Genomic DNA, 9,797 nt, shown 5'->3' with positions numbered 1-9,797 from the left:
TCATCAGTCACTATGCGGACTGATTTGCTCTTTGATCTCTTCTTCTGAATGGGGGCAACTGCTACTGGTTCAGGCTGTTCTGGTTCGGTGATGGTGTGTGTGGCGATGCTGATGGCACTTTTGGTTCTTTCCTCCTCTGTGGCATTCTGTGCAGACACAGATGCCGTTGCTTTGCTTCTCCTTTCCTCTTCCTCAAGAAAACGTTGCACCACCCCATGTAGTGCTTTGTTTCTAAGCATGTTGCAGGCTGTGCAGAGAAGACAAAGTAGAACAACAAGACTATGCTCTCCTAGGCATCCCGAGTAATTCAATATTTTCAGAAAGTGCTGTGTCAAACCTGAAAGGCTGGAAAAAGTAATTATTTACACCTCCCCCCAGGAGCTGGGTGTGTGATTGATGAGGCCCCAGGCGTAGAAGCCTAGATTAGGACAATCAAACAAAATTGAGTACATATTCTAAATTACATTCATTGCCTTGGAGGTTATCATGCAATAGACATAATAGACTAATAAAGCAGGTTCTTGCTGTGTAAACCATACCCTACCACAATCCTTTGCGTCCCTAAGTAAATCCTTCATTTCCCTGTGGGGAATAGATTCCCATTGAGGTTTTGGCCCCTGTTTATACTGCACATGTGCCACCTGAATCTTGGATACCACCTCCCAGTCCTCCTCCTTTGTGGCTTTTCTCTGCATCCTCTGCCAAGAATCCTTCGGGCTCATCCTCACTCTTGGATAAGCTATCGCTCTCTTCCTCTGTAGAGGAAGCAGGTCTGCTGGCAGAGGCACAGGGCTTTGCCAACTGGCAACATTCTATGTTGAAGGCCTTTGGTAGCAAAAATGGCTTCCTTCCAGTTGGCCCCATTTCCAGTTCTGGGGGTGGAACTCAATGTCAAAGTGGGACGTGTCACAGGGGAGGTACCTGGAGCAAAGGCAGGAAATGGGGATGAAGGCCAGAGGGAATCTAAAATGGCCGTCTCTCTAACAGGAGCATTGCCATCTTGTGATTTATAGGAAGGGGGATTAGGAGATGAAGGAATGTGGGTGAGGGAATATCTCAGGGCAGCATGGCCACTACCACCCTGAGAAGAGGACAGAAAAGGAGGGGAGATGGCAGATGGCAGATGGCAGATGGCTTGTCTGTGCCGAAAACAGACATCTCCCATCCTGTTCTCAGGGAACATGGGTTCAGGAACCTGGGGGGAGGATTGAATAAACCAGGACAATGGGTTGGAACCATGAACTCGTTACATGATCCCATAAATTGAATGAAACAACAGCAAAAACTTCCCAACTTTTAAAACCCCTTGTGTTTGTAAAATAAAAAGCTTTTTCCCAACAGCATCCCAAAATGGTAACTGATAGATAGAATCAACAGAGATATCAGGAAGCTTCTCAAATAACCATGAACAATACTTTTTAAACTCCCCTCAGAAAATGAACTCCCCTCTAAATTTAAAACTCTCCAAAACTTAACAAAAACATCCTTTGCAGCTTGGGACTGATTATTTCCCATAGCTCCCCCCAATAGAAGAGAGAATGCCCATCCACAGGAACGGAAAATCAAAAGCCCAAACCCCTTGGAGCACTCTGCCACTCAGTCACTCACTCTCAGTCTCACAGGCACAATCTTCAGCCAAAGTGGGGCCTGTGGGGCTGTCAGCAAAGCTGGTCCCACAGATGTTGAGGGGATTGTTGACTTCTTCAGTGAGATTCAATAAAACTCAAGTCTCATTTCAGCGTTGTGGTTGACCTGAAGGGGTACAGCTTCCAGTGACATCTGGCTGGCAGGATCACTGCTGGAGACGCTACCGGGGACCTTAACAAATCATGTCCCTGTTTGGGTGCCATGTGTAGCATCATTGCTCTGCTGAGGCCCTTGTAGCATCCAGCACTCATGAGCCCAAAGCTCACTGCTACCTTAGAAAGCTGACAGAACAGGCAGGATGGGTTTTCATATGATCTCCTGCAAACTGGGTTTATTGGTACAGGAACAGGGTACACAGCTGAACAGGGTCCAGGGATGAAGACAGGGTGTAGGCTGAGGGAACAGGGTGTTATATGGGGTAGTGAGGGTGGAGCTGAGGGTCAGGGTCCAATGGATATGGGGGAAAATGGTGCAGAGGAGGGGTCAGAGGTCAGGTCAGCCAATAAGGAAACAAGTGTGGAGGAATGCAGCGAACTAGGGCCAGTGGAGGGACAGAGGGAGAACATTCTAGGGCTAAACAAACGTGGGCAATAGGAGTTGAACTAGGATAATTAGGCCAATGGGCCAATGGGGTAACATAACGTGACATAAATCATGTGCCTGCAAAGATCAGTGGGAGAAGAAAGCGTCTCACCCTAACCTGAAAGCCTATTCCTCTTATCTGGAACCAGTCCTCCATGTCTAGGGGATTGAGACTCTGATGACAGGGCTCTGGGCTTCCACACACCCTCACAGCTGGCCCAGGGCAGGTCTGGAGTGGTCTTGGTGGCAGCTTGGGCTTGGCAAACACTTGAGGAGGGTGTCTGTTTTCAACAGGGAGCTTAGAAGTTTTAGATTACTAAAATAAAAGAAGAAAAACCCCACTTTGGCTGAGTGCAGCAAGTTCTCCAAGATAAGCTGACCCCAGGTGAGTGAGGAGAGACAGGACAGGGTTCGGAAATGTGGAGCAAGGCTCTCCACACTGAGTCAGATCTCAAGACACAGCTTCTCAGAGCAGGCCAGACCTCCTTAGGAAAGCCCCTGGGTCTATCAGTCACAGAATGCTGCTATCATTTCTTCTCTAAAGAGAACCATACACCCTTAAAACAGGAATATGGATTTATTGGAAGCTATTTGAAATATTTCTCTGTAACAATAGAAAAAGAACTTCCTAGTGAACTGCACTACAGTAGAGGGAAATCAAAGCAAAACCATGGTTTGTCAGCATGTACTTGATCATAATGAGCCCCATGGTGCAGTTGGACCTGAGCCCTGAAACCTCAGGGCCTGAGACGAGATTGCACAAACCTTTCCAGGAGTGAAAGACGGACAAAAAACCCAAAGTGTCTTGAGGCATGAATGTGTCTCTCTGAGGTCCATCCCTAACACAGGCTCCTCATGACTCCTTGGAGGAGAGTATTGGAGGCCAGGATGGCATGAAATCCTCTCAGAGACTCAATGTAGAAAGGAAAATCGAAAGTACCTCAAAAACCTTGAGTATCTCAAAGTATTAATGAGCACTACTGAGTGTCAGTACAAAGCTCTCAAGGGACTCGTTAAAGCAGAAAACTGGGGCCATGATTGTACAAAGCTCTCACAGAGCCTGTATCAAAAGGGAAACACCAAATACCTTGAAAAAACTGAAGTACCCTGAAGTATTAATGAGCCCTAATGAGTGTTGTTACTGACAAAGCCTCTCCAGGGACTAATTACAGCGGATAGTTGGAGGCCATGATTGGAGAAACCTCCCAGAGACTCCAAGTTAAAAGCCAAATCAAAGTCCTTTGAAAAACCTGCAGAGAGGCTCCCGGTACAGAGGCAGCTCCTGGCAAGGGCAGCGCAGCAGAGAGACAGCTCTGGCCAGGAGCAGCTCCTGTGCACAGCCCAGCAGGGCGGGGGCACTGCCTGCAGCCACCCCGGGCACAGCACAGGGCACAGAGGGGTTTAACTCAGCCTGGGCTGGGAGCACAGAGCAGAGCTCACTCAGGGCTCACTAGAGCAGAAATCAGCCCAGGTTTGAAACAGTCATTCCCTGGCTGTGGGAAGAGGAGCTGCCGTTCCTGCAGGAATCTCCTGGAGCTGGCATATCCCACAGCTTTTAGGACCTTTCAGGAGGACTCTCAGAGCTGCTCCAGGGCAGGGCTGTGGTCCTAGGGCAGGGCTGGCTTTCCCTGCTGCCCCAGCCCAGGCACAGCCCAAGGCAGCTCCTGTTGCCAGGCTCTGCTGCAGGGCTGAGCAGCCGGGGCTGCAACCAGGGGTGCCCAGGGCTGTCCTGCAGAGCAGGGTCCTGCAGCCCAGGGCTCTGTGCTGGGGCAGGGACTCTGCTGCCTGCCAGGGACAGCTCTCAGCCGGCTCGGGGAGCTGCTCCCAGTGCTGGGGAGAAGCTGTGGGGGGAAGGAGCCACCCTGAGCAGGGCAGGGGCTGCTGCTGAGAGGGGCTGGGTGGGGCAGGGCTGCTCCCAGCTCCAGACCAGCCTGGGCACAGCTCCGGAGGACGCTTCCCAAAGAAGGTAAGCCAGGGATTGCTGTAAAGGTCAGGAGCTTTCCTGAGAGTGTTTCAATTTCCTACTTAGAGAAAGATGGGAATGTTGGGGTGGTGACAAGAAGTTTTTTGTACTTTTTATATTTTTATATATTCGTAGCTCTCTAAATTACTATTATATAGTTACAATACTATAATCCTTACTTAACTCTATTAAACTCTTAACTGTATTAAACCACTATTATATTCTTATATAGCTTTAATCCTGAATTAAATCTAGTATGTTTCCTTACCTTTCTCTTAATAACCTGACTGTCTAAATATATTGCTAAAATGCTGTATAGTCCTATTCTTTTATATAGTCCTGAAATACTGTATAGTCTTCCAGGAACTGGACATACAGGAGCATTTTGGGTTTTGAGAATGAGCAGAATATGAGCAGTCATTATAAAAAGTGAAGGCAAAGAAACCCTTGGACCTACTCCAATGGGTTGACCCAGGGGTGTGTAACTAGGGAAACTAAATCTCCTTTTGGATGCTCCTGTTAAATATCCTATTTATCAACCTTAATAAATTGTTGAAATCGGGAGGTGGGTGTACCACATCCTGACTGGGACACCTGGAAGCTTCCATTAAATGTCTCGTTTTTACTTTACTTTATTGTTCTAACACTGCTGCAAGGTGGTTTTTTTTTTTTCTCTTTGGATTATAGACAACAGGGGGATGAGAGAAGCAGAAGAAGAATTGTAATCCCAGAATCACAGAACATTCTGAGTTGAAAGGGACACAGAGGATCATCAAAGGAATGTTTGAACATTTACACAGACTCCAGAACTGTGACTTAAGCTGGTCAGTCTCTCTGCTGGGAGACTCCCAAAGGCCCTCAGCCACTCCTCAGCCCTGGACAGCAGCAGCACCACCTCTGCAGGGCCCAGCAGGGCTCTCCTGAGCTGCCCTTGCCCAGCTGCACACAGAGCCTGCCCCAGCCAGGGCCCTGCACACAGGCAGGTTTCTGTAGGGCCCCGGCCAGGGCACACAGGCTGGGATGGGCTCTGTGAGCGCTGGCAGGGACAAGGCTCCTCTCAGGAGGGAATGTCCAGCCCCAGGGAGATGCTCAGGGAAGGAGAGGGGACTGAAGAGAGCAGTGCTGGGGCAGGACGAGGGCACTGTTGGTGTGTGGGAGGTGCCAGGCACAGCTGGGCACGGGAACACTGTCCTGAGTGCCCGGCTGTCTCTGCCCTGCTCTCTCAGGCGCAGCACCACAACATCTTCTCTTGGTTCTGCCCTGCCCTGATATTGTCACTCTTATCTGCTGCTCTCAGGGAGGCTCTGGCATTTGCAGCAGCTGAGTCAGGCACTGCCCTTGCCATTCCTGCCAGGCAGGGCTGTCCATGGGAATGGGGTGTCCAAGTTTCCCTGGCACCTGTGGGGCTGTGGGCAAAGCAGTCCATGGGAAAGGGGAATGAGCTGAGCCCCCTCCCTGAGATCCCATCATGGGCACAGCCAGGGATTTCCTTGCTGTGCCCTTCCAAGCTCTGAGCTGCCCTCCTGGGTGCAAATCTGTGCCAGAGCCTCTGGGAGTGCCCTGAATGTCCCACGGGGAAGGGCAGAGCTGCCACAGCTGAGGAAATGCTGTTGGGTTTGCCAAGGGAGCCGTGAGTATCCTTGGCAGAAGGGGGTGCTGAGACCTTGCCCAGAGACCTTTAGAGAAGGTGAGACATTCAGAGATCCCTCTGCTCTGGGCAGGGTCTGGTTTATCCCAGGCTGACCCAGGAGTGTGATTGTGCTCTGATTGCAGCCAAAGGTGCAAAGCCAGGGCAGCTGGGAACCAGCCCATCCAGCCCCCATCTTCTCTCAGCCACAGGGAATCCTTTGCCTCTCTCATCTTGCAGTGGCAAACTCTGAGTGCAGCAGAAATGCTGGGGATTTCTGACCTCAGAGAGCCAAGAATGATTCGTGGGTAGGAAAAAAGTCCTTAAAACAGCTCCTGCAATCCATGTCCTAAAAACCTAGGAGTGCAGATGCTACGAAGCCTATGTCCATTCTGAGTGATTCCCCTGAAAAATCCTGAATATCCAGCCTTGTCCCTCTGCCCCATGGCCACAAACCCAGGGCAGTGGGGCAGGGATGGCTCCTTGAGGGCCCCCATGCACAGGCCTGGCTGCTCCTGGCAAACTCAGCCTGCACAACTGGAGCTCAGGCAGGGACCTGGGTTAAGGTTTTCCCAGAGAAGGAACAAGGGTGGGTGAGTCCCAGCAAGACAGTCTGCAGGGAATGGCCCAGGTTTGGCTCCAAGCAGCCTCTCCTGACCTATCACTGTCCTTTCTTCATGAACAGGTCCCCAAGTGCAGCCCCAGCAAATGTCCAACAGCAGCTCCATCAGGCACTTCCTCCTGCTGGCATTGGCAGACACGCGGCAGCTGCAGCTCCTGCACTTCTGCCTCTTGCTGGGCATCTCCCTGGCTGCCCTCCTGGGCAACGGCCTCATCATCAGCGCCGTAGCCTGCGGCCACCACCTGCACACGCCCATGTTCTTCTTCCTGCTCAACCTGGCCCTCACTGACCTGGGCTCCATCTGCACCACTGTCCCCAAAGCCATGCACAATTCCCTCTGGGACACCAGGGACATCTCCTACACAGGATGTGCTGCTCAGCTCTTTTTCTTTCTTTTCTTCATCTCAGCAGAGTATTTCTTCCTGACCATCATGTGCTATGACCGCTACGTGTCCATCTGCAAACCCCTGCACTACAGGACCCTCCTGGGCAGCAGAGCTTGTGCCCACATGGCAGCAGCTGCCTGGGCCAGCGCCTTTCTAACTGCTCTCATGCACACAGCCAATACATTTTCCCTGCCCCTGTGCCATGGAAATGCCCTGGGCCAGTTCTTCTGTGAAATCCCACACATCCTCAAGCTCTCCTGCTCACACTCTAATCTCAGGGAACGTGGTCTTCTTGCTGTTACTGTCTTTTTGGTATTTGTTTGTTTTGTGTTCATTGTTTTCTCCTATGTGCAGATCTTCAGGGCCGTGCTGAGGATCCCCTCTGAGCAGGGACGGCACAAAGCCTTTTCCACCTGCCTCCCTCACCTGGCCGTGCTCTCCCTGTTCCTCAGCACTGGCACATTTTCTGACCTGAAGCCCGCCTCCATGTCCTCCCCATCCCTGGATCTGGCCCTGTCAGTTCTGTATTCAGTGGTGCCTCCAGCCCTGAACCCCCTCATCTACAGCCTGAGGAACCAGGAGCTCAAGGCTGCAGTGTGGAAACTGTTGACTGGATGGTTTCAGAAACATTAAACTGTTGGCCAATTTTTGCATAACACTTGTAATAAAAGTCATCTTTGATACTTCTTGTTGGTTTGGTTGTGGTGATATTTTTCCCTTGTTTTAGGTATTCATATTGTTCACAAAGAAATGTCATTGTTTGTACCAATTCTCATTTTGTTTCTCTCCACATTCCCTGTGGACACAGACTGTCAATGAGAGGCTGCACTCTAGGTGGCTTTAAATTAACTAAAGGATCTCCCAGCAAAGTTTTCTGCAGAGATGCCCTTGAGTTGCCTTCTCTGGAGCTGCAGCAGCAATGTCTGTGTGCAGAGCTGGGGGCAGATCAGTGCTGGCCCAGCAGCTGTGCCCAGCGGCAGCAGCAGCACTTGGTGTTGCCAGTGCTGCTGCCGTGGCCCTGCCCCGCTGCCCTGCTGGCCCTGGTGTTGCTGCAGGGCCTGAGTGCTCTCGGGGCCGGGCACAGCCCTGGGGGTGGCAGTGCCGGGGCTGCAGCAGGGACAGGCCATGGGCACTGCTGGGGCAGCGCTGACGCCTCAGCCCAGGGCCTGGGGGCTCCAGGCTCCTTGCCCAGGCTCTCTCAGGAACACACCCAGGCCAATGCTCAGCACAGAAACCCCCATGAGCAGCCCCAGGCTGGCCGTGGACAGGCTGGGGGAAAACAGCAGGGCTGGGGCTCTGCAAGGGCCCTGGGGGAGATGGGAAAGAGCAGCAGAGCAGGGGCTGATCCATCCCCAGTGCGCTGCACAGCCCAGGACAGCGTCCCAGAGCGTCCTGATGGAGCTGCAAAAACATCTCCCTCTGCAGCCCTGGCCTCTCCCCCAGCTCACACAGGTGCCCCATCCTTGCAGGCACAGACACGGCAGCACTGGCTCAGCAGCCCCTGTTTGCATTGCACACAGCAGGCAGGAGCACGCCCATGCTGTTGGTGCGGGAGCATGAACCTGAGGGAGCACAAATGCCATCAGCCCCTGGGGCCAGCAAGGCCTGGGGGACACCAGGGAAGACACTCAGCTTTGTCCTGGCCTCTGCAGTCAGCCAGAAAGTTTGTTCCCATCAGCTGGGAGTTCCCTGTCCCACTGCAGCTGCTGTTGCTCAGAGCCAGGGCTTCCTGGCAGCCACCCCCAAGCAGCCCAGAGCATTTCCTTGGCTTCACCTTTGTCTTTTGTCCTGGTGTGACTTCAGGAATTGTCTGCAGGCTCCTGCAGTGCCTGGTGCTGCTGCTTGCCTGTCGTAGGAAGGGGACCAGGACACCAGGTCGTTCATCACAGGTCCAGTTTATTAAAGAAAGCATCAAACACTTATAGAGCAAATAATAGGCTTATGAATATTCTGTAAGCCAAGCAATCTATTGGTCAAATGATACCATGAACTCTTCCTCATTCTTTAGTGGTTACATGTCTCTTTTCTCATGTCTCTTTCACTATTTGTTATCCTACTACAGCTAGGCCCAAGGACACACTATCTAGCAGGCGCAAAACTTGGAATTAGCCACGGCTTTGTATTTTTCCAGTCTCTAGTCACCAAATTTCCCAAGACTTCCCCTGTTTTTATTTTTTATGAGAAGCAAAATTCTATGGGCTAACTCTGTCACACTCTTTCCAACACAAAAATAGGTAATTCTTACAACTAAATAATATTCTCAGCTAGCAAGGTTTCTCTCTTACAAGGGATCTAAGCTAGGGAAACAAACAGAAAAGGCTATCACTATTTATAGGATATGCTATACGACAGATACAAAAAGAATTCTATGTGCTACAAGGCTCAAACAAAACTCAGATGTGCTAATACAACCTACAAAAATAAGCTAAAGGAGTAACATGTGCGCAGGTTTCATCTGTGTCGATTGACTGGTAAGTTTGCTTTCTATTCTCAAACAGCCGATATACTTCAAACAGGAACGGCTTTACTCACAAATGCTTCTGATTGTCTCTTTTAATTAAAGTTTCTCTCATGTTCACACAAGAACACTTTGCACACAAGTCATAAAATAAACGTCTGGCATAAAAGCATAAATCTATCTAACATCACTTAAAGATAATAGCACTTAAAATACTTAAAATATTTAAACTTAACAGAACTTAACAATATTGAACATTTAATGGCACTTAATAGATAATTTAACTTAAACTACTTAATAACAAATAAAACTTACTATAGAAATAGAATATAGCATTTACTATAACTTACTTACAGGCCTGATTCTAAAATACTAAGCTAAAACAACTTTCTTCACATATTTGCTGCAGCATTTTTATACCAAAAAGCACAGTCATAACATCTTGCTTATACAATCTTTTTAACACATCTTTAACATTTTTAAATTTTTCAAAATACAACTTCAGAGTTTGA

General features: G+C 50.0%; 1 protein-coding gene across 1 annotated transcript; it reads left to right on the top strand.

Annotated features, from left to right (window-relative positions):
- The first annotated feature begins 6,527 nt into the window (after positions 1-6,527).
- LOC131571899 (olfactory receptor 14J1-like) lies at positions 6,528-7,460 on the top strand. The gene has a single exon (XM_058824652.1). It carries the CDS (start codon positions 6,528-6,530, stop codon positions 7,458-7,460), a length of 933 nt encoding a protein of 310 aa, XP_058680635.1.
- Positions 7,461-9,797: the final 2,337 nt, after the last annotated feature.

The sequence above is a fragment of the Ammospiza caudacuta genome, unplaced genomic scaffold (assembly GCF_027887145.1).
Source record: "Ammospiza caudacuta isolate bAmmCau1 unplaced genomic scaffold, bAmmCau1.pri scaffold_39, whole genome shotgun sequence".
Lineage (NCBI taxonomy): Eukaryota > Metazoa > Chordata > Aves > Passeriformes > Passerellidae > Ammospiza > Ammospiza caudacuta.
Note: the sequence above shows the minus strand (reverse complement) of the source record. Positions and strands in the feature narration are given on the sequence as shown.